The sequence below is a fragment of the Oncorhynchus tshawytscha genome, linkage group LG03 (assembly GCF_018296145.1).
Source record: "Oncorhynchus tshawytscha isolate Ot180627B linkage group LG03, Otsh_v2.0, whole genome shotgun sequence".
Taxonomy (NCBI): Eukaryota; Metazoa; Chordata; class Actinopteri; order Salmoniformes; family Salmonidae; genus Oncorhynchus; species Oncorhynchus tshawytscha.
Genome location: NC_056431.1, coordinates 22,349,576 through 22,373,933, shown reverse-complemented (window position 1 = coordinate 22,373,933; position 24,358 = coordinate 22,349,576). Strand labels below are relative to the sequence as shown.

General features: G+C 46.5%; 1 protein-coding gene across 1 annotated transcript in view; it reads right to left on the bottom strand.

The window, feature by feature from the left end:
• Window positions 1-24,358, bottom strand: part of LOC112246081 (igLON family member 5) — a 170,147-nt gene that overhangs the window by 33,578 nt on the left and 112,211 nt on the right. Inside the window, exon 2 of the mRNA XM_042312420.1 lies at window positions 1,011-1,089. Within this exon, the coding sequence (XP_042168354.1) occupies window positions 1,011-1,089 (79 nt within the window). The remainder of the gene's footprint in view (window positions 1-1,010; window positions 1,090-24,358) is intronic.

The window sequence follows — 24,358 nt, the reverse complement described above, 5'->3', positions numbered from 1 at the left end:
TAAACAATGTGGCGGACCATTCTTGATACACACAGGAAATTGTTTAGGATGAAAAACCCAGCAGCGTTGCAGTTCTTGACACACTCAAATCGGTCAGCCTGGCACCTACTACCATACCTCGTTCAAAGGCATTTCAACATTTTATGTTGCCCATTCACCTTCTGAATGGCACACATAAACAAACCATGTCTCAATTGTCCCAAGGCTTTAAAATCCTTCTGTAACCTGTCTCTCCCCCTTCATCTACACTGATTGAAGCAGATAGGGGTCATAGCTTTCACCTGGATTCACCTGGTCAGTCTGTCATGGAAAGAGCAGGCGTTCCTAATGTTTTTTACACTCAGTCTATACGTATGTATGAATATAAATATTATTTTGACTTTGGAATGTAATTTTCACAGTTTCTGAACTAGAAATGTTTTGTGACATTATGACTACAGTACTGTCCTTCACCACTAGATGTCCTTAGAAGCTTCAGCTGGGGACCAGGCCAGGAGAGGATAAGCCTGAGCGCTTATGTTTAATTGATGTGGCCAGGGTAAAAAAAAATAATAATAATAATTCTCTGTGAGGTAGATCACACGGTCTCCAGTGAATAAGCCTCATCTATGCCAGTGATATTACCTTTAATCGCCCATGCAATGAATAGATGAGCCTGTAAGTATGAAAGGCATCATATATCAACTACAGGAGCCTGTGGCAGTCTATGGTTCTGGGGCTAGGCGATATGAGATGACAGCGATGGCGACCAGATTTGGAATGACACCTGTCCGCGGGTTAAAGAGTTCAAATGTTGATAGACAGTAGGCTTTTATGAAGGCCTCGAAGTCCAGGATATTGACAAGATGGCAGTTTTGCTGAGGAACATTGTTCAACCTAGTTGGGGTATACCTCATGGGGTTTGTATGACATTGGATTGGCAATTAACCTGTCGGCATGATGACAGGTGAAGAAAAACGAACAACTTCAACATGTAATTAGTAGGTGCAGGTGTAGGATCAAAGAGTTACCTCAGAATGATGCTCTCTCCTTCCAGCACTGTAATGTTGTCGGGCAGGGGGCCGAATTCGGCTCCGTGCACACTTGGCCCTGCCAAGGAAGATGAGAGAAGAGAGGGAGGAGGGTGAGCATGATGCCGTTGTAACAACAACAGACGGTCCATTCGCATTCTCAATCCCCAAATCCCCTGGTTGGCATCTCAGCCGCCGCGGTGCTGAGTACCTCATTGATCCAGGTCAGGCTGGATGTGTTTGGTGGTTTACTTAGTTATTTGTCATAAATATACAAACAAAGGTGTTGTAGCGTACGCACTGACCCCCTGTATTATTTGAATAATGATTTGTCCCCCCACCCCATGTGTGTGTGTGTGTGTGTGTGTCTCATTGAACAGTGTTGATAATGAGCCAGGGGAAGAGGAGGATTCACGCAGGGACGTCAGAGCGTGAAATGAAGGGACACAAACGGCAACAGGAGGGATGTGTACAGTGAGGCTCACCCTGCCTGCAAATAGACACACGCACACACACACCAAGACAGTCACACAAACGCACGCAAACACACACTACCACAGGAAAGAAACTAAATGGAAAACTGGGGTTGATACGTGTTGGGCATCGTGTGTTTATGAAAATGCCAGTTTCGTTACAAATTTAACCAGAACCATGGTTAATACACATTCACTAATACTGACTAAATTTCTAGGAAATGAACACAGGTCTCATAATCAATCTCTCAAGCACAAGCCCACGTGCTAGTGAGTAGCCAGCTAATCTTTATACTTCCAAGTTTAGCCAACTTGGCTCTATTTGCTAGATGACAAGATGGAGCAGTTGAATTGTTATGAACACCCCCTTCTGTCCGTCTCCAACTGTTTGGACAGCATGCTAGCTTGTCCACTTTGTTCAGAATGGGAACGAGTTTCCAATTCCTATGTGATAGTTCCTATATGTTCCTATATGATAGTGTTTGATGATTTTAGCACAATTATAAAACACAGACTAGACAGCTAGTGTAAGTCTTTGGCTACAATGTTACTAGTGGGACACATAGTACCGCAATGCCCCGCGTGACAACCTGAGCATTCCTTTTCCAGAATCAATGTTCATTGATACTCCTGTTTTAGTAGTGCCTGCTCTACCTAAAAAGGGTATCAATAGAAAGGTTCATTTCTCCTCTATTACAGTAAAATAATGACTCAATGTGTTTCGGTGTCCATACGACCGATTCTGTTAGACCAAACCTCAAATGCAAATACAGAGTTGAAACAATAGTGTGTGATTACTGCCAATTGCCGAAGACCTGCCCTCGCCGTCGTTAACAGAACTGTGGGAAAGCAGTGCCTGACAGGTGGAGGCAAAGGACACTGTCTACCGGTGTCCTAGCTACCTATCCAGCCTGCTGTGTACCAGAGTCCTAGCAAAACAATGTACCAATAGAAGTATAAAGAGGTTTTCCTGCAGATGAAGGAATTAGACTTGGGCGGTATACCGTATATACCATATACCGCATACTCCGGTATTTATTTGGAAATAGCCACAGGATGTTTTTTCAATACCGGTATTGACGGTATTTGAATATTTGTAACTACTTTTTAAGTATATACCTGCAGTCAATTTGTGCAATACGTTAGAAGATGAAGCAGGTGTGTCCGGCTGTGTATTGACAGGGGTCGCGTTTTATATTGAGAGTCAACCGTGGTTTTGTTGTTTGTTGCTTCAACAGAGTGATCAGGGACTTGCAACCACAATTTTCGTTCACAGAAAATACATTAGTGCAACACCTTCAGCAGAAAATAGCCTCATTTTCGTTAGATGACAACAGAAGTGCAACGCTATTTGGCTGGCAGCCACACAAGTAGGCAAAAAAACTATGCATGGCAGTCGTACTGTATATATCATAGAAAGAATGTAGCCAGCTACATTTCCTAATGTTTTTGTTCAAGTCTTGCATTTTACTGGAGAAAAGTAGGCTAGCTACACCTATAAAAGTAGCAGAGAAAAGTAGCTACACGTCAGTCAGAACACTGTCTGCTGATAGAATGCCCGTTTGTGAATTCTCATCCAAGTGGAGAAATCAGTTCTGATGCCCAGCAGAAACTCCAATGAGAAAGCATTTGAGATCTGCGTTTACAAAACGCAGCAAGATATTTCTGATGCCTGTCATATTTGTTTTGCTGTATGAAAAACCAAGCATTCTGCAATAACACGATCCCTAAGTTTAACTTGCTAGTTATCTAAGTGGCTGAATTAATAAGGTGACAGGGCATCATATCGTGTTGGCTTTCTGCTGTGTTCGAGAAGTCAAAGCCCCTTTGGATGAGTTATCTGTGCTGTCACTGCTATTTTTAGACTTTCTTGCATTTTTTTTCTCCTCTTGGTTCTTGGCCAGTCTGCTCCTCCCCCATCTTCTCACAGAGCAGGCAGGCAGGTTGCCCTAGCGACTCCAGACTCCTCACAGACACAGGGTGTATGCTGCTCCAGAGCTAGTACTGTTCATTTACACAATGTCTCTCATTCACATTCGCTTGTAAATGTCCAAACTCACCATAAATGGGGTTCGGGTAGCTCCTACCTATATATGTATACCTTTATGAGCGGGACTGCCTGTCTTCTGGACGCAATTGCACCCTTCTCAGCTGAAACTGCTTGTCAGAGAGGAAGAACTGATCTCTCATCTTTGTTGTTGTGAGTGACAGGGGGAGGGGCTTGGTGTGTGTGTGTGTGTAAATGATAAAGTTGCACACAGCATAGAAGGAGCAAAGGAGATGAGACCAAAAAGACAACATGAGAACAAGCGGACATAAATGCTCATGTTTTCAAAATGACGAGGCTACAGTACTGCTGAAGCTTCCTCTCCTTCAATTATATTTTGGAAATATGCATCAACTGACTCTGCAAACGAAGCTAACAGCAGCCATACAGTGCTATCTTAGCAGTGATATACTGAGGCAGGTCTATACTCTGCATGACACCAGCTCCCTCACTGTCTGAGGGTCATGTCTACATTTGACCTCAAAAGTTTTTTGTTTTTTTTTCGCATTTTAGCTAACCCTAACCCTTTTCTTAACCTTAAACCTAATTCTCCTAACCTGCAACGTTAATTCTCCTAACCTGCCGCGTAAGATCTCCTAAACCTGCTACGAAAAGTCCACTTTGACAAAAGCGAAATCCCTTCTAGACAAAACCCTGTCTGAGTCCTTCCTAGATCGTCAACCAATCCCCCCTCCCTAACGTGTCCATAATATCTCTATGCCGGTGCTGCTGCTGCCGCCACCGCCTTGCCTCTAAGGTTTAATAAACAGCGAGTTATGAGAAGAAACGCTGTGCGGTCAGGAGTTAAGAAGCACCCGGAGGTTTGTCTGATTAATGCAAAGAGGTGCGCTAAGACAATACGCGCTAAGCTTGGCAAGTGTAATTCCAGGCAGAGAGGGGGTCTGAAACGTGACAGTCGTAAGCAGTGCAGCATCTCATGGCCAATTGCTCACGCTTTTCATTTCAACACGGGCTCTTGGTGGAATCATGGCTTGATTGCACGGCGTAATGAAAAGGGGCAGGCATTCCGATTCGCGTCACGATCTCATAAACAAATAGCTAAAAAAAAAGAAGAAGGTGAACCTAATTATGGATGGAAATGACGGTCAATGGCAATGGGAAATTAAGAGATGTATTGTTCCAAAGTATTGAAATGAATACAAAGTCTAAACAGAGTCGTTGTATTAAGTTGAATATGAGTGTGTGTGTGTGTGTCTGAAGATCCACCAATTTCCATGGTCCTTCGAGACAGTTATTGTGTGTGCGTATAGTGTGTGTGTGTCCCCAGTATGTGCGCATTTGCTTTAAGTGTGTCAGCCACCAGCAAGGACAGGCCATCCCACAGTGAGAACTAATGGCGCCTTGAAGGATGGAGAGGGATGGAGAATGTCCATGAAAATCCTCCGCTAAAAGCCATAATCACATTAGCGTGCTGCTTGCTGCTGTGCTATCTAGGCTGGCCAAGAAACCCAGGAAGGAAGAACACACTGGCTGCATCAGCATCACTACCTCTCACTGGATGGGGGAGGGGAGACATTAGTTATTGTGTCCAATGTATTGTATAACCAAGGCCTAGGAAATGTCATCATCGGTAGGTGTTTGTTAAAGGCCAACTGAACGCAAAGTGTTTCTGGTTGAAAACTGCCTATGTGGCATCGATGTTAGTCAGAAACACAAAAGTGCAAGTAGAATCACTTTGGTCATAAAGTCAGTATATTCCAAAACAGAGTTTTGTGAGATTTGTGTAAGTGAGGTCATCAGAACGTACATGAGGGTCTGGTTTGTTTTTACAATCACGCCCACTAACACAGGATTGTGCTAGGGATTTCTATGAAACTACCTTGGATATACTGTATCCTATACCATGCTTTGTGCACGTGCCACACTGCACAGTAGGCTATATTACAGTGCGTCCTCAGTTGTTCTTTCTTAGTGCACTGCATTGTTTACTAGGTTTTTATTTAGGTTCATTTAATTCAGTACCAGGGCTCAGCTCAAAGGCAGGTGGGACACATGCTGGAGCACACAGACGTACGTAGACACACACACACACACACACAAATGATGTATGCATAAGCTGAAGCCTGAAAACAACATGTAGAAGGTTACACACCAGAGGGCTGCTATTCCCTATTCCCCACTCAATTCCCATTTTTACAGCTCAATTGTCACCTTGATTCTAAAACCTGTATCACCCTGCCTTTACCCTCCCTCACTGCACACAGTGTTAACCAGGTCAACACACACAGCCCACACTTACTCAGTCACACCCACCCACAGGCATGTGTATATTTACAAACAGAAACACACAGCAACTGAGTCAGTTATCGACACACAGAAACACACTCACTCATGCATACACGCCATCACAACCCCTGTCCCCTCTGTCACTCACTTAGAGCGTGCGCTGTGCATAAAGGCTGCCGCTTTGACCTTGGTAGGGGGGTGAAGGGCATCGCATCGAAGACGAGGAGCTAAAGGGGCGTGTGCGATTGTGGTGTCTCACCACTGGACAGTTGGATGTGCGGAGTCAGGGTCCTGTCAATTAAAAAACTACACAGTCGAGAAGGGGGGGTGTAAGGGTTGATGGGGTGGACGAAGGACAGATGACGACAGAGCGTGAAAACACCTGCTAGACTGCACATGCCCGCCACACTTCAGCATTAATAACACAGGGAGAGAGACGGAGAGAGAGAAGCAGCAGTCCAGGTAGAGAGATAGAGAAGGTGAGCGAGAGAGTAGGCACAACTACGACAACATAACCAACAGAAACGGGTCACAACTCCTGCTGCTCTGTCGCTCGCTGGGTGTGTACATAGTCAATGGTAGGCTTTGAGGGGACTTGTATGGTAGGTACACCTATAGCTCATCTCTTGGTAGTAATACCGTAGACTACTTCATCACTGATCTCAACCCAGAGTCTCTCGGAGCTTTCACAGTCTGCCCACTGATCCCCCAATCAGATCACAAGCAAAATCACAGTCTACTTGAACACAGCAATATGCAATCATGAGGCATCAAAGCCAAAGGAACTGAATAATATTAAGAAATGCTATAGATGGAAGGAAAGTAGTGTGGAAACTTACCAAAAAACAATTAGGTAACAACAAATTCAATCCCTGGACAAATCAGTTCGCTGTTATAGTGAAGGTACAGTGCCTTGCGAAAGTATTCGGCCCCCTTGAACTTTGCGACCTTTTGCCACATTTCAGGCTTCAAACATAAAGACATAAAACTGTATTTTTTTGTGAAGAATCAACAACAAGTGGGACACAATCATGAAGTGGAAAGACATTTATTGGATATTTCAAACTTTTTTAACAAATCAAAAACTGAAAAATTGGGCGTGGAAAATTATTCAGCCCCTTTACTTTCAGTGCAGCAAACTCTCTCCAGAAGTTCAGTGAGGATCTCTGAATGATCCAATGTTGACCTAAATGACTAATGATGATAAATACAATCCACCTGTGTGTAATCAAGTCTCCGTATCAATGCACCTGCACTGTGATAGTCTCAGAGGTCCGTTAAAAGCGCAGAGAGCATCATGAAGAACAAGGAACACACCAGGCAGGTCCGAGATACTGTTGTGAAGAAGTTTAAAGCCGGATACAAAAAGATTTTCCAAGCTTTAAACATCCCAAGGAGCACTGTGCAAGCGATAATATTGAAATGGAAGGAGTATCAGACCACTGCAAATCTACCAAGACCTGGCCGTCCCTCTAAATTTCAGCTCATACAAGGAGAAGACTGATCAGAGATGCAGCCAAGAGGCCCATGATCACTCTAGATGAACTGCAGAGATCTACAGCTGAGGTGGGAGACTCTGTCCATAGGACAACAATCAGTCGTATATTGCACAAATCTGTCCTTTATGGAAGAGTGGCAAGAAGAAAGCCATTTCTTAAAGATATCCATAAAAAGTGTCGTTTAAAGTTTGCCACAAGCCACCTGGGAGACACACCAAACATGTGGAAGAAGGTGCTCTGGTCAGATGAAACCAAAATTGAACTTTTTGGCAACAATGCAAAACGTTATGTTTGGCGTAAAAGCAACACAGCTCATCACCCTGAACACACCATCCCCACTGTCAAACATGGTGGTGGCAGCATCATGGTTTGGGCCTGCTTTTCTTCAGCAGGGACAGGGAAGATGGTTAAATTTGTTTGGAAGATGGATGGAGCCAAATACAGGACCATTCTGGAAGAAAACCTGATGGAGTCTGCAAAAGACCTGAGACTGGGACGGAGATTTGTCTTCCAACAAGACAATGATCCAAAACATAAAGCAAAATCTACAATGGAATGGTTCAAAAATAAACATATCCAGGTGTTAGAATGGCCAAGTCAAAGTCCAGACCTGAATCCAATCGAGAATCTGTGGAAAGAACTGAAAACTGCTGTTCACAAATGCTCTCCATCCAACCTCACTGAGCTCGAGCTGTTTTGCAAGGAGGAATGGGAAAAAACTTCAGTCTCTCGATGTGCAAAACTGATAGAGACATACCCCAAGCGACTTACAGCTGTAATCGCAGCAAAAGGTGGCGCTACAAAGTATTAACTTAAGGGGGCTGGATAATTTTGCACGCCCAATTTTTCAGTTTTTGATTTGTTAAAAAAGTTTGAAATATCCAATAAATGTCGTTCCACTTCATGATTGTGTCCCACTTGTTGTTGATTCTTCACAAAAAAATACAGTTTTATATCTTTATGTTTGAAGCCTGAAATGTGGCAAAAGGTCGCAAAGTTCAAGGGGGCCGAATACTTTCGCAAGGCACTGTATAAACTCAGCAGTAGAAAACCTAAACAGTATATTTGACCTCTCAGATTCCCTTATCAAATCTAAGGTTTCTCTTAGGTTTCATCAAACCAATCTTACCAAAAACATAGAGACCCAGAAAACTTGAGCCTACTCCTTCAGTATGGTGAATCACTAAAATGATACAGAAATAACTTCGTAAAAAGAAGGAACAGCACGTCAGAAATCAGCTCAATGTAATTGAAGAATCCATAGACTAACCACTTCTGGAAAAATTGGAAAACACTAATCAAACAACAACAACAACAAGAGTTATCTATCCAAAACTGAGACGCATGGATAAACCACTTCTCCAATCTTTTTGGCCCTATAACAAAGAACATGCAGCAAAAACATATATATGATCTACAAATCGTAGAATCAACTACTAAAGACTACCAGATCCCACTGGATTCTCCAATTACATTTAATAAACTACAGGACAAAATACAAACCCTCCAAACATAAATGTCTGTGGTGTTGATGGTATCCTAAATGAAATGATAAAATATACAGACCACAAATTCCAATTGACTATACTTTAACTCTTTAACATCATTGTTAGCTCTGGCATCTTCCCCAATATTTGGAACCAAGGACTGATCACCCCAATCCACAAAAGTGGAGACAAATTTGACCTCAGTAACTACTGTGGGATTTGCATCAACAGCCACCTTGGGAAAATCTTCTGCATTATCATTAACAGCAGACTTGTACATTTTCTCAGTGAAAACAACGTACTGAGCAAATGTCAAATTGGCTTTTTACTAAATGACCATACGACAGACCACGTATTCACCCTGCACACCCTAATTGACAAAGAAACAAACCAACAAAAACAAAGGTAAACTCTTCTCATGCTTTGATGATTTCAAAAAAAGCTTTTGACTCAATTTGGCATGAGGTTTCGGCTATATGCATTGATGAAAATAGGTGTTGGGGGAAAAACATACAACATTATAAAATCTATGTACTCAAACAACAAGTGTGTGGTTAAATTTGGCAAATAAAATGTGGGGTGAGACAGGGATGCAGCTTAAGCCCCACCCTTTTCAACATATATATCAACGAATTGGTGAGGGCACTACAACAGTCTGCAGCATCCGGCCTCACCCTACTACAATCGGAAGTCAAATGTCTACTCTTTGCTGATGATCTGGTGCATCTGTCCCCAACCAAGGAGGGCCTAAAGCAGCACGTAGATCTTCTGCAAAGATTCTGTCAGACCTGGACCCTGACAGTAAATCTCAGTAAGACAAAAATAATGGTGTTCCAAAAAAGGTCCAGTTGCCAGGACCACAAATACAAATTCCATGTAGACATCATTGCCCTAGAGCACATAAAACAATTATACATACCTCGGACTAAACATCAGCGTCACAGGTAACTTCCACAAAGCTGTGAATGATCTGAGAGACAAAGCAAGAAGGGCCTTCTATGCCATCAAAAGGAACATAAAATTCGGCATACCAATTAGGATCTGGTAAAAAATTATTGAATCAGTTTCAAAGCCCATTGCCCTTTGTGGTTGTGAGGCCTGGGGTCCGCTCACCAACCAAGAATTCACAAAATGGGAAAAATACCAAATTGAAAGGGGAATACCTAGTCAGTTGTACAGTACAACTGAATGCATTCAACTTAAATGTGTCTTCTGCATTTAACCCAACCCCTCTGAATCAGAGAGGTGCGGGGGGCTGCCACAATCAACATCCACGTCTTCGACGCCCGGGGAACAGTGGGTTAACTGCCTAGAACGACAGCTTTTTACCTTGTCAGCTCAGGGATTCTATCCAGCAACCTTCCAGTTACTGGCCCAATGCTCTAACCACTAGGCTACCTGCATGCAGCATTCTGCAAAAGTATCCTCCGTGTACAACGTAAAGCACCAAATAATGCATGCAGAGCTGAATTAGGCCGATACCCACTAATTATCAAAATCCAGAAAAGAACCATTAAATTCCACAACCACCTAAAAGGAAGCGATTCCCAAACCTTCCATAACAAAGCCATCACCTACAGAGAGATGAACCTGGAGAAGAGTCCCCTAAGCAAGCTGGTCCTGGGGCTCTGTTCACAAACACAAACACACCCTACAGAGCCCCAGGACAACAGCACAATTAGACCCAACCAAATCATGAGAAAACAAAAAGATAATTACTTGACACATTAGAAAGAATTAACAAAAAAACAGAGCAAACTAGAATGCTATTTGGCACTACACAGAGAGTACACAGCGGCAGAATACCTGACCACTGTGACTGACCCAAAATTAAGGAAAGCTTTGACTATGTACAGAATCAGTGAGCATAGCCTTGCTATTGAGAAAGGCCGCCGTAGGCAGACATGGCTCTCAAGAGAAGACAGGCTATGTGCTCACTGCCCACAAAATGAGGTGGAAACTGAGCTGCACTTCCTAACCTCCTGCCCAATGTATGACCATATTAGAGAGACATATTTCCCTCAGATTACACAGATCCACAAAGAATTCGAAAACAAATCCAATTTTGAAAAACTCCCATATCTACTGGGTGAAATTCCACAGTGTGCCATCACAGCAGCAAGATTTGTGACCTGTTGCCACGAGAAAAGGGCAACCAGTGAAGAACAAACACCATTGTAAATACACCCATATTTATGCTTATTTATTTTTATCTTGTGTCCTTTAACCATTTGTACATTGTTAAAACACTGTATATATATATAATATGACATTTGTAATGTCTTTACTGTTTTGAAACTTCTGTATGTGTAATGTTTACTGTTAATTTTTGTTGTTTTTCACTTTATATATTCACTTTGTATGTTGTCTACCTCACTTGCTTTGGCAATGTCAACACATGTTTCCCATGCCAATAAAGCCCTTGAATTGAATTGAATTGAATTGAGATGCAGCAGTACAGATAGAGAGAGAGAGAGATGCAGCAGTACAGGTAGAGAGAGAGAGAGATACAGCAGTACAGGTAGAGAGAGAGAGAGAGAGATGCAGCAGTACAGGTAGAGAGAGAGAGATGATACAGCAGTACAGGTAGAGAGAGAGAGAGAGATACAGCAGTACAGGTAGAGAGAGAGAGAGAGAGATACAGCAGTACAGGTAGAGAGAGAGAGAGAGATACAGCAGTACAGGTATAGAGAGAGAGAGATGCAGCAGTACAGGTAGAGAGAGAGAGAGATACAGCAGTACAGGTAGAGAGAGAGAGAGAGAGAGAGATACAGCAGTACAGGTAGAGAGAGAGAGAGAGAGAGAGAGTACAGCAGTAGAGGTAGAGAGAGAGAGAGAGATGCAGCAGTACAGGTAGAGAGAGAGAGATGCAGCAGTACAGGTAGAGAGAGAGAGAGAGATGCAGCAGTACAGGTAGAGAGAGAGAGAGAGAGCAGCAGTACAGGTAGAGAGAGAGAGAGATGCAGCAGTACAGGTAGAGAGAGAGAGAGAGAGATGCAGCAGTACAGGTAGAGAGAGAGAGAGAGAGAGATGCAGCAGTACAGGTAGAGAGAGAGAGAGATGCAGCAGTACAGGTAGAGAGAGAGAGAGAGAGTGCAGGTAGAGAGAGAGAGAGAGATGCAGCAGTACAGAGAGTAGAGAGAGAGAGAGCAGCAGTAGAGGTAGAGAGAGAGAGATGCAGCAGTACAGGTAGAGAGAGAGAGAGAGAGAGAGCAGTACAGGTAGAGAGAGAGAGAGATGCAGCAGTACAGGTAGAGAGAGAGAGAGCAGTACAGGTAGAGAGAGAGAGAGAGATGCAGCAGTACAGGTAGAGAGAGAGAGAGAGAGAGATGCAGCAGTACAGGTAGAGAGAGAGAGATGAGAGATGCAGCAGAGAACAGGTAGAGAGAGAGAGAGAGAGATGCAGCAGTACAGGTAGAGAGAGAGAGAGATGCAGAGAGAGAGAGAGAGAGAGATGCAGCAGTACAGGTAGAGAGAGAGAGAGAGAGAGAGAGAGATGCAGCAGTACAGGTAGAGAGAGAGAGATGCAGCAGTACAGGTAGAGAGAGAGAGAGATGCAGCAGTACAGGTAGAGAGAGATGCAGCAGTACAGGTAGAGAGAGAGATGCAGCAGTACAGGTAGAGAAAGAGAGAGAGATGCAGCAGTACAGGTAGAGAGAGAGAGAGAGAGAGATGCAGCAGTACAGGTAGAGAGAGAGAGAGAGATGCAGCAGTACAGGTAGAGAGAGAGAGAGCAGTACAGGTAGAGAGAGAGAGATGCAGTAGAGAGAGAGAGAGATGCAGCAGTACAGGTAGAGAGAGAGAGATGCAGCAGTACAGGTAGAGAGAGATGCAGCAGTACAGGTAGAGAGAGAGAGATGCAGCAGTACAGGTAGAGAGAGAGAGAGAGAGAGATGCAGCAGTACAGGTAGAGAGAGAGAGAGATGCAGCAGTACAGGTAGAGAGAGAGAGATGCAGCAGTACAGGTAGAGAGAGAGAGATGCAGCAGTACAGGTAGAGAGAGAGAGATGCAGCAGTACAGGTAGAGAGAGAGAGAGATGCAGCAGTACAGGTAGAGAGAGAGAGAGAGATGCAGCAGTACAGGTAGAGAGAGAGATGCAGCAGTACAGGTAGAGAGAGAGAGAGAGAGATGCAGCAGTACAGGTAGAGAGAGAGAGAGAGAGAGATGCAGCAGTACAGGTAGAGAGAGAGAGAGAGATGCAGCAGTACAGGTAGAGAGAGAGAGAGATGCAGCAGTACAGGTAGAGAGAGAGAGAGAGATGCAGCAGTACAGGTAGAGAGAGAGAGATGCAGCAGTACAGGTAGAGAGAGAGAGAGATGAAGCAGTACAGGTAGAGAGAGAGAGAGATACAGGTAGAGAGAGAGAGAGTACAGGTACAGGTAGAGAGAGAGAGAGATGCAGCAGTACAGGTAGAGAGAGAGAGAGATGCAGAGTACAGGTAGAGAGAGAGATGCAGCAGTACAGGTAGAGAGAGAGAGAGAGAGAGATGCAGCAGTACAGGTAGAGAGAGAGAGAGAGAGATGCAGAGTAGAGAGAGATGCAGCAGTACAGGTAGAGAGAGAGAGATGCAGCAGTACAGGTAGAGAGAGAGAGAGATGCAGCAGTACAGGTAGAGAGAGAGAGATGCAGCAGTACAGGTAGAGAGAGAGAGAGATGCAGCAGTACAGGTAGAGAGAGAGAGAGATGCAGCAGTACAGGTAGAGAGAGAGAGAGATGCAGCATACAGGTAGAGAGAGAGAGAGCAGTACAGGTAGAGAGAGAGAGAGAGATGCAGCAGTACAGGTAGAGAGAGAGAGATGCAGCAGTACAGGTAGAGAGAGAGAGAGATGCAGCAGTACAGGTAGAGAGAGAGAGAGAGAGATGCAGCAGTACAGGTAGAGAGAGAGAGAGAGCAGCAGTACAGGTAGAGAGAGAGAGAGAGATGCAGCAGTACAGGTAGAGAGAGAGAGAGATGCAGCAGTACAGGTAGAGAGAGAGAGAGAGAGATGCAGCAGTACAGGTAGAGAGAGAGAGATGCAGCAGTACAGGTAGAGAGAGAGAGAGATGCAGCAGTACAGGTAGAGAGAGAGAGAGAGAGAGAGATGCAGCAGTACAGGTAGAGAGAGAGAGATGCAGCAGTACAGGTAGAGAGAGAGAGAGAGAGAGCAGCAGTAGAGAGAGAGAGATGCAGCAGTAGAGAGAGAGAGAGATGCAGCAGTACAGGTAGAGAGAGAGAGATGCAGCAGTACAGGTAGAGAGAGAGAGAGAGATGCAGCAGTACAGGTAGAGAGAGAGAGAGAGAGAGAGAGCAGTAGAGGTAGAGAGAGAGAGAGAGAGAGAGAGTACAGGTAGAGAGAGAGAGATGCAGCAGTACAGGTAGAGAGAGAGAGAGATGCAGCAGTAGGTAGGTAGAGAGAGAGAGATGCAGCAGTACAGGTAGAGAGAGAGAGAGATGCAGCAGTACAGGTAGAGAGAGAGAGAGATGCAGCAGTACAGGTAGAGAGAGAGAGAGATGCAGCAGTACAGGTAGAGAGAGAGAGATGAGTACAGGTAGAGAGAGAGAGATGCAGCAGTACAGGTAGAGAGAGAGAGAGAGAGCAGCAGTACAGAGAGAGAGAGAGAGAGATGCAGCAGTACAGGTAGAGAGAGAGAGAGCAGTACAGAGAGAGAGAGATGCAGCAGTACAGGTAGAGAGAGAGAGAGATGCAGCAGTACAGGTAGAGAGAGAGAGATGCAGCAGTACAGGTAGAGAGAGAGAGAGAGATGCAGCAGGTAGAGAGAGAGAGAGATGCAGCAGTACAGGTAGAGAGAGAGAGATGCAGCAGTACAGGTAGAGAGAGAGAGAGAGATGCAGCAGTACAGGAGAGAGAGAGAGATGCAGCAGTAGAGAGGTAGAGAGAGAGAGAGATGCAGCAGTACAGGTAGAGAGAGAGAGATGAGCAGTACAGGTAGAGAGAGAGAGAGAGATACAGCAGTACAGAGAGAGAGAGAGAGATGCAGCAGTACAGGTAGAGAGAGAGAGAGAGATGCAGCAGTACAGGTAGAGAGAGAGAGAGAGAGAGAGTACAGTACAGGTAGAGAGAGAGAGATGAGAGGTAGAGAGAGAGAGATGCAGCAGTACAGGTAGAGAGAGAGAGAGAGAGATGCAGCAGTACAGGTAGAGAGAGAGAGAGAGATGCAGCAGTACAGGTAGAGAGAGAGAGATGCAGCAGTACAGGTAGAGAGAGAGAGAGATGCAGCAGTACAGGTAGAGAGAGAGACAGGTAGAGAGAGAGAGAGAGAGAGAGAGAGAGAGATGCAGCAGTACAGGTAGAGAGAGAGAGAGATGCAGCAGTACAGGTAGAGAGAGAGAGAGAGATATGCAGCAGTACAGGTAGAGAGAGAGAGATGCAGCAGTACAGGTAGAGAGAGAGAGAGAGAGAGCAGAGTACAGGAGAGAGAGAGAGAGAGAGCAGCAGTACAGGTAGAGAGAGAGAGAGATGCAGCAGTACAGGTAGAGAGAGAGAGAGATGCAGCAGTACAGGTAGAGAGAGAGAGATGCAGCAGTACAGGTAGAGAGAGAGAGAGCAGTACAGGTAGAGAGAGAGAGAGAGATGCAGCAGTACAGGTAGAGAGCAGAGAGAGAGAGATGCAGCAGTACAGGTAGAGAGAGAGAGAGAGATGCAGCAGTACAGGTAGAGAGAGAGAGAGATGCAGCAGTACAGGTAGAGAGAGAGATGCAGAGACAGGTAGAGAGAGAGAGATGCAGCAGTACAGGTAGAGAGAGAGAGAGATGCAGCAGTACAGGTAGAGAGAGAGAGAGATGCAGCAGTACAGGTAGAGAGAGAGGTAGAGAGAGAGAGAGAGATGCAGCAGTACAGGTAGAGAGAGAGAGAGAGATGCAGCAGTACAGGTAGAGAGAGAGAGAGAGAGAGAGAGATGCAGCAGTACAGGTAGAGAGAGAGAGAGAGATGCAGCAGTACAGGTAGAGAGAGAGAGATGCAGCAGTACAGGTAGAGAGAGAGAGAGAGCAGTACAGGAGAGAGAGAGAGATGCAGCAGTACAGGTAGAGAGAGAGAGAGATGCAGCAGTACAGGTAGAGAGAGAGAGAGAGAGAGAGATGCAGCAGTACAGGTAGAGAGAGAGAGAGATGCAGCAGTACAGGTGCAGCAGCACAGGTAGAGAGAGAGAGAGAGAGAGATGCAGCAGTACAGGTAGAGAAGAGAGAGAGAGATGCAGCAGTACAGGTAGAGAGAGAGAGAGAGAGAGATGCAGCAGTACAGGTAGAGAGAGAGAGATGCAGCAGTACAGGTAGAGAGAGAGAGAGATGCAGCAGTACAGGTAGAGAGAGAGAGAGAGATGCAGCAGTACAGGTAGAGAGAGAGAGAGAGAGATGCAGCAGTACAGGTAGAGAGAGAGAGATGCAGCAGTACAGGTAGAGAGAGAGAGAGAGACAGATGCAGCAGTACAGGTAGAGGAGAGAGAGAGATGCAGCAGTACAGGTAGAGAGAGAGAGATGCAGCAGTACAGGTAGAGAGAGAGAGATGCAGCAGTACAGGTAGAGAGAGAGAGAGAGAGATGCAGCAGTACAGGTAGAGAGAGAGAGATGCAGCAGTACAGGTAGAGAGAGAGAGAGATGCAGCAGTACAGGTAGAGAGAGAGAGAGAGAGATGCAGCAGTACAGGTAGAGAGAGAGAGATGAGCAGTACAGGTAGTAGAGAGAGAGATGCAGCAGTACAGGTAGAGAGAGAGAGAGAGAGAGCAGCAGTACAGGTAGAGAGAGAGAGACAGAGTAGAGAGAGAGAGAGATGCAGCAGTACAGGTAGAGAGAGAGAGATGCAGCAGTACAGGTAGAGAGAGAGAGAGAGATGCAGCAGTACAGGTAGAGAGAGAGAGAGAGATGCAGCAGTACAGGTAGAGAGAGAGAGAGATAGAGCAGCAGTACAGGTAGAGAGAGAGAGAGAGATGCAGCAGTACAGGTAGAGAGGAGAGAGAGAGAGAGAGAGGTAGAGAGAGAGAGATGCAGCAGTACAGGTAGAGAGAGAGAGAGAGAGATGCAGCAGTACAGGTAGAGAGAGAGAGAGAGAGCAGCAGTACAGGTAGAGAGAGAGAGAGATGCAGCAGTACAGGTAGAGAGAGAGAGAGAGAGATGCAGCAGAGGTAGAGAGAGAGAGATGCAGCAGTACAGGTAGAGAGAGAGAGATGCAGCAGTACAGGTAGAGAGAGAGAGAGATGCAGCAGTACAGGTAGAGAGAGAGAGAGAGATGCAGCAGTACAGGTAGAGAGAGAGAGAGAGAGATGCAGGTAGAGAGACAGGAGATAGAGAGAGGTAGAGAGAGAGAGAGATGCAGCAGTACAGGTAGAGAGAGAGAGATGCAGCAGTACAGGTAGAGAGAGAGAGAGATGCAGCAGTACAGGTAGAGAGAGAGAGATATGAATCAGTACAGGAAGAGAGAGAGAGATATGAATCAGTACAGGTAGAGAGAGAGAGATATGAAGCAGTACAGGTAGAGAGAGAGAGATATGCAGCAGTACAGGTAGAGAGAGAGAGATATGCAGCAGTACAGGTAGAGAGAGAGAGATATGAAGCAGTACAGGTAGAGAGAGAGAGATATGAAGCAGTACAGGAAGAGAGAGAGAGAGAGATGCAGCAGTACAGGTAGAGAGAGAGAGAGATGCAGCAGTACAGGTAGAGAGAGAGAGATGCAGCAGTACAGGTAGAGAGAGAGAGAGAGAGAGAGAGATGCAGCAGTACAGGTAGAGAGAGAGAGAGATGCAGCAGTACAGGTAGAGAGAGAGAGAGATGCAGTACAGGTAGAGAGAGAGAGAGAGATGCAGCAGTACAGGTAGAGAGAGAGAGAGAGCAGCAGTACAGGTAGAGAGAGAGAGAGATGCAGAGACAGGTAGAGAGAGAGAGATGCAGCAGTACAGGTAGAGAGAGAGAGAGATGCAGCAGCAGGTAGAGAGAGAGAGATGCAGCAGTACAGAGAGAGAGAGATGCAGCAGTACAGGTAGAGAGAGAGAGAGAGATGCAGCAGTAGAGGTAGAGAGAGAGATGAGCAGTACAGGTAGAGAGAGAGGTAGAGAGAGAGATGCAGCAGTACAGGTAGAGAGAGAGAGAGATGCAGCAGTACAGGTAGAGAGAGAGAGAGATGCAGCAGTACAGGTAGAGAGAGAGAGAGATGCAGCAGTACAGGTAGAGAGAGAGAGAGAGATGCAGCAGTACAGGTAGAGAGAGAGAGAGAGATGCAGCAGTACAGGTAGAGAGAGAGAGAGATGCAGCAGTACAGGTAGAGAGAGAGAGATGCAGCAGAGAGAGAAAGAGAGAGAGATGCAGCAGGTAGAGGTAGAGAGAGAGAGATGCAGCAGTACAGGTAGAGAGAGAGAGAGAGAGAGATGCAGCAGTACAGGTAGAGAGAGATGCAGCAGTACAGGTAGAGAGAGAGAGATGAGAGTACAGCAGTAGAGGAGAGAGAGAGAGAGATGATGCAGCAGTACAGGTAGAGAGAGAGAGAGATGCAGCAGTACAGGTAGAGAGAGAGAGATGCAGCAGAGAGAGAGAGAGATGAAGCAGTACAGGTAGAGAGAGAGAGAGAGAGAGAGAGAGAGAGAGAGAGAGATGCAGCAGTACAGGTAGAGAGAGAGAGATGCAGCAGTACAGGTAGAGAGAGAGAGAGAGAGCAGTAGAGGTACAGAGAGAGAGAGAGAGAGAGAGAGCAGCACAGGTAGAGAGAGAGAGAGAGAGCAGTACAGGTAGAGAGAGAGAGAGAGATGCAGCAGTACAGGTAGAGAGAGAGAGAGATGCAGCAGTACAGGTAGAGAGAGAGAGATGCAGCAGTACAGGTAGAGAGAGAGAGATGCAGCAGTACAGGTAGAGAGAGAGAGAGATGCAGCAGTACAGGTAGAGAGAGAGAGAGAGAGAGCAGTAGAGAGGTAGAGAGAGGTAGAGAGAGAGAGAGAGATGCAGCAGTACAGGTAGAGAGAGAGAGATGAGCAGACAGGTAGAGAGAGAGATGAGCAGACAGGTAGAGAGAGAGAGAGATGCAGCAGTACAGGTAGAGAGAGAGAGAGAGCAGAGTAGAGAGGAGATGCAGCAGTACAGGTAGAGAGAGAGATGCAGCAGTACAGGTAGAGAGAGAGAGAGAGAGAGAGAGAGAGAGATGCAGCAGTACAGGAGAGAGAGAGAGAGAGATGCAGCAGTACAGGTAGAGAGAGAGAGATGCAGCAGTACAGGTAGAGAGAGAGAGATGCAGCAGTACAGGTAGAGAGAGAGAGAGATGCAGCAGTACAGGTAGAGAGAGAGAGAGCAGCAGTACAGGTAGGTAGAGAGAGAGAGATGCAGCAGTACAGGTAGAGAGAGAGAGAGATGCAGCAGTACAGGTAGAGAGAGAGAGAGAGAGATGCAGTACAGTACAGAGTAGAGTAGAGAGAGAGAGATGCAGCAGTACAGGTAGAGAGAGAGATGAGATGCAGCAGTACAGGTAGAGAGAGAGAGAGATGCAGCAGTACAGGTAGAGAGAGAGAGAGAGAGATGCAGCAGTACAGGTAGAGAGAGAGAGAGATGCAGCAGTACAGGTAGAGAGAGAGAGAGATGCAGCAGTACAGGTAGAGAGAGAGAGAGATGCAGCAGTACAGGTAGAGAGAGAGAGAGAGAGAGAGAGATGCAGCAGGTAGAGAGAGAGAGAGATGCAGCAGTACAGGTAGAGAGAGAGAGAGAGAGATGCAGCAGTACAGGTAGAGAGAGAGAGAGATGCAGCAGTACAGGTAGAGAGAGAGAGAGAGATGCAGCAGTACAGGTAGAGAGAGAGAGAGAGAGATGCAGCAGTACAGGTAGAGAGAGAGAGAGATGCAGCAGTACAGGTAGAGAGAGAGAGAGATGCAGCAGTACAGGTAGAGAGAGAGAGAGATGAGAGAGGAGAGAGAGAGAGAGAGAGAGAGATGCAGCAGTACAGGTAGAGAGAGAGAGAGATGCAGCAGTACAGGTAGAGAGAGAGAGAGAGATGCAGCAGTAGAGAGAGAGAGAGAGAGATAGAGAGAGAGAGCAGCAGAGAGAGAGAGAGAGATGCAGCAGTACAGGTAGAGAGAGAGAGAGATGAGTACAGGTAGAGAGAGAGATGCAGAGAGAGTACAGGTAGAGAGAGAGAGAGATGCAGCAGTACAGGTAGAGAGAGAGAGAGAGATGCAGCAGTACAGGTAGAGAGAGAGAGATGAGCAGTACAGGTAGAGAGAGAGAGAGATGCAGCAGTACAGGTAGAGAGAGAGAGAGAGAGTGCAGCAGTACAGGTAGAGAGAGAGAGAGAGAGAGAGAGATGCAGCAGTACAGGTAGAGAGAGAGAGAGAGATGCAGCAGTACAGGTAGAGAGAGAGAGAGATGCAGCAGTACAGGTAGAGAGAGAGAGAGATGCAGCAGTACAGGTAGAGAGAGAGAGAGATGCAGCAGTACAGGTAGAGAGAGAGAGAGAGAGATGCAGCAGTACAGGTAGAGAGAGAGAGAGATGCAGCAGTACAGGTAGAGAGAGAGAGAGAGAGATGCAGCAGTACAGGTAGAGAGAGAGAGAGAGAGATGCAGCAGTACAGGTAGAGAGAGAGAGAGAGAGCAGAGAGAGAGAGAGAGAGAGATGCAGCAGACAGAGAGAGAGAGAGAGATGCAGCAGTACAGAGTAGAGAGAGAGAGAGAGAGAGAGAGATGCAGCAGTACAGGTAGAGAGAGAGAGAGAGAGAGAGAGAGAGCAGCAGTACAGGTAGAGAGAGAGAGAGAGATGCAGCAGTACAGGTAGAGAGAGAGAGAGATGAGCAGTACAGGTAGAGAGAGAGAGAGAGATGCAGCAGTACAGGTAGAGAGAGAGAGATGCAGCAGTACAGGTAGAGAGAGAGAGAGAGAGAGAGATGCAGCAGTACAGGTAGAGAGAGAGAGAGATGCAGCAGTACAGGTAGAGAGAGAGAGAGATGCAGCAGTACAGGTAGAGAGAGAGAGATGCAGCAGTACAGGTAGAGAGAGAGAGAGAGCAGCAGTACAGGTAGAGAGAGAGAGAGATGCAGCAGTACAGGTAGAGAGAGAGAGAGAGAGATGCAGCAGTAGAGAGAGAGAGAGAGAGATGCAGCAGTACAGGTAGAGAGAGAGAGAGAGATGCAGCAGAGGTAGAGAGAGAGATGCAGAGAGAGGAGAGAGAGAGAGAGATGCAGCAGTACAGGTAGAGAGAGAGAGAGATGCAGCAGTACAGGTAGAGAGAGAGAGAGAGAGACAGAGAGAGAGAGAGAGATGCAGTACAGCAGTAGAGAGAGAGAGAGAGAGATAGCAGTACAGGTAGAGAGAGAGAGAGATGAGAGCACAGGTAGAGAGAGAGAGAGAGAGAGATGCAGCAGTACAGGTAGAGAGAGAGAGAGATGCAGCAGTACAGGTAGAGAGAGAGAGAGAGAGATGCAGCAGTACAGGTAGAGAGAGAGAGAGATGCAGCAGTACAGGTAGAGAGAGAGAGAGATGCAGCAGTACAGGTAGAGAGAGAGAGATGCAGCAGTACAGGTAGAGAGAGAGAGATGAGAGTATCAGCAGTACAGGTAGAGAGAGAGAGAGATGCAGAGTACAGGTAGAGAGAGAGAGAGATGCAGCAGTACAGGTAGAGAGAGAGAGAGAGAGAGAGATGAGAGAGAGATGAGAGCAGTACAGGTAGAGAGAGAGAGAGATGCAGCAGTACAGTAGGAGAGAGAGAGAGAGATGCAGCAGACAGGTAGAGAGAGAGAGAGAGAGAGAGAGATGCAGCAGTACAGGTAGAGAGAGAGAGAGAGAGGAGAGAGAGAGAGAGGTAGAGAGAGATGCAGCAGTACAGAGAGAGAGAGAGAGAGATGCAGCAGTACAGGTAGAGAGAGAGAGAGAGCAGCAGTACAGGTAGAGAGAGAGAGAGAGAGAGAGAGAGAGATGCAGCAGTACAGGTAGAGAGAGAGAGAGAGATGCAGCAGTACAGGTAGAGAGAGAGAGAGAGATGCAGCAGGTAGAGGTAGAGAGAGAGAGAGATGCAGCAGTACAGGTAGAGAGAGAGAGAGAGAGAGAGAGAGAGAGAGAGAGATGCAGCAGTACAGGTAGAGAGAGAGAGAGAGCAGCAGTACAGCAGTACAGGTAGAGAGAGAGAGAGATACAGCAGTACAGGTAGAGAGAGAGAGAGATGAGAGTACAGGTAGAGAGAGAGAGAGAGAGAGATGCAGCAGTACAGGTAGAGAGAGAGAGAGATGCAGCAGTACAGGTAGAGAGAGAGAGAGATGCAGCAGTACAGGTAGAGAGAGAGAGAGAGATGCAGCAGTACAGGTAGAGAGAGAGAGAGAGAGAGATGCAGCAGTACAGGTAGAGAGAGAGAGAGAGAGAGAGATGCAGCAGTACAGGTAGAGAGAGAGAGAGATGCAGCAGTACAGGTAGAGAGAGAGAGAGCAGTACAGGTAGAGAGAGAGAGAGAGAGTACAGGTAGAGAGAGAGAGAGATGCAGCAGTACAGGAGAGAGAGAGAGAGAGATGCAGCAGTACAGGTAGAGAGAGAGATGCAGCAGTACAGGTAGAGAGAGAGAGAGAGTACAGGTAGAGAGAGAGAGAGAGAGATGCAGCAGTAGAGAGGTAGAGAGAGAGAGAGAGAGCAGTACAGGTAGAGAGAGAGATGCAGCAGTACAGGTAGAGAGAGAGAGAGATGCAGCAGTACAGGTAGAGAGAGAGAGAGATGCAGCAGGTAGAGAGAGAGAGAGAGGTAGAGAGAGAGAGAGATGCAGCAGTACAGGTAGAGAGAGAGAGAGAGAGCAGTAGAGAGAGAGAGAGAGATGCAGCAGTACAGGTAGAGAGAGAGAGAGAGATGCAGCAGTACAGGTAGAGAGAGAGAGAGAGAGCAGCAGTAGGTAGAGAGAGAGAGAGAGAGATGCAGCAGTACAGGTAGAGAGAGAGAGAGATGCAGCAGTACAGGTAGAGAGAGAGAGAGATGCAGCAGTACAGGTAGACAGAGAGAGATGCAGCAGTACAGGTAGAGAGAGAGAGAGAGAGAGAGAGAGAGAGAGAGAGAGATGCAGGTAGAGAGAGAGAGATGCAGCAGTACAGGTAGAGAGAGAGAGAGAGAGAGAGAGATGCAGCACAGGTAGAGAGAGAGAGAGAGATGCAGCAGTACAGGTAGAGAGAGAGAGAGATGAGAGTACAGGTAGAGAGAGAGAGAGATGCAGCAGTACAGGTAGAGAGAGAGAGAGAGCAGATGCAGCAGTACAGGTAGAGAGAGAGAGAGAGAGAGAGAGAGAGATGCAGCAGTACAGGTAGAGAGAGAGAGATGCAGCAGTACAGGTAGAGAGAGAGAGAGAGACAGGTAGAGAGAGAGAGAGATGCAGCAGTACAGGTAGAGAGAGAGAGAGAGATGCAGCAGACAGGTAGAGAGAGAGAGAGATGCAGCAGTACAGGTAGAGAGAGAGAGAGATGCAGCAGTACAGGTAGCAGAGAGAGAGTAGAGAGAGAGAGATGCAGCAGTACAGGTAGAGAGAGAGAGAGAGAGAGAGAAGCAGTACAGGTAGAGAGAGAGAGATGAGCAGCAGGTAGGTAGAGAGAGAGAGAGAGAGCAGTACAGGTAGAGAGAGAGAGAGACAGCAGTACAGGTAGAGAGAGAGAGAGATGCAGCAGTACAGGTAGAGAGAGAGAGAGAGATGCAGCAGTACAGGTAGAGAGAGAGAGAGAGAGAGAGATGCAGCAGTACAGGTAGAGAGAGAGAGAGAGATGCAGAGAGAGATGCAGCAGTACAGGTAGAGAGAGAGAGAGAGATGCAGCAGTACAGGTAGAGAGAGAGAGAGAGATGCAGCAGTACAGGTAGAGAGAGAGAGAGATGCAGCAGTACAGGTAGAGAGAGAGAGAGATGCAGCAGTACAGGTAGAGAGAGAGAGAGATGCAGCAGTACAGGTAGAGAGAGAGAGAGATGCAGCAGTACAGGTAGAGAGAGAGAGAGAGAGCAGCAGTAGAGGTAGAGAGAGAGAGAGAGATGCAGCAGTACAGGTAGAGAGAGAGAGAGATGCAGCAGTACAGGTAGAGAGAGAGAGAGATGCAGCAGTACAGGTAGAGAGAGAGAGAGAGAGAGAGATGCAGCAGTACAGGAGAGAGAGAGAGAGATGCAGCAGTACAGAGAGAGAGAGAGAGATGCAGCAGTACAGGTAGAGAGAGAGAGAGCAGAGACAGGTAGAGAGAGAGAGAGAGATGCAGCAGTACAGGTAGAGAGAGAGAGAGAGCAGAGTACAGGTAGAGAGAGAGAGAGATGCAGCAGTACAGGTAGAGAGAGAGAGAGAGAGAGTACAGAGAGAGAGAGAGAGAGAGCAGTACAGCAGTAGAGAGAGAGAGAGAGCAGAGAGAGAGAGAGAGGTAGAGAGAGAGATGCAGCAGTACAGGTAGAGAGAGAGAGAGAGAGCAGTACAGGTAGAGAGAGAGAGATGCAGCAGTACAGGTAGAGAGAGAGAGAGAGAGATGCAGCAGGTAGAGAGAGAGAGGTAGAGGTAGAGAGAGAGAGAGATGCAGCAGTACAGGTAGAGAGAGAGAGAGAGATGCAGCAGTACAGGTAGAGAGAGAGAGAGAGAGATGCAGCAGTACAGGTAGAGAAAGAGAGAGAGATGCAGCAGTACAGGTAGAGAGAGAGATGCAGCAGTA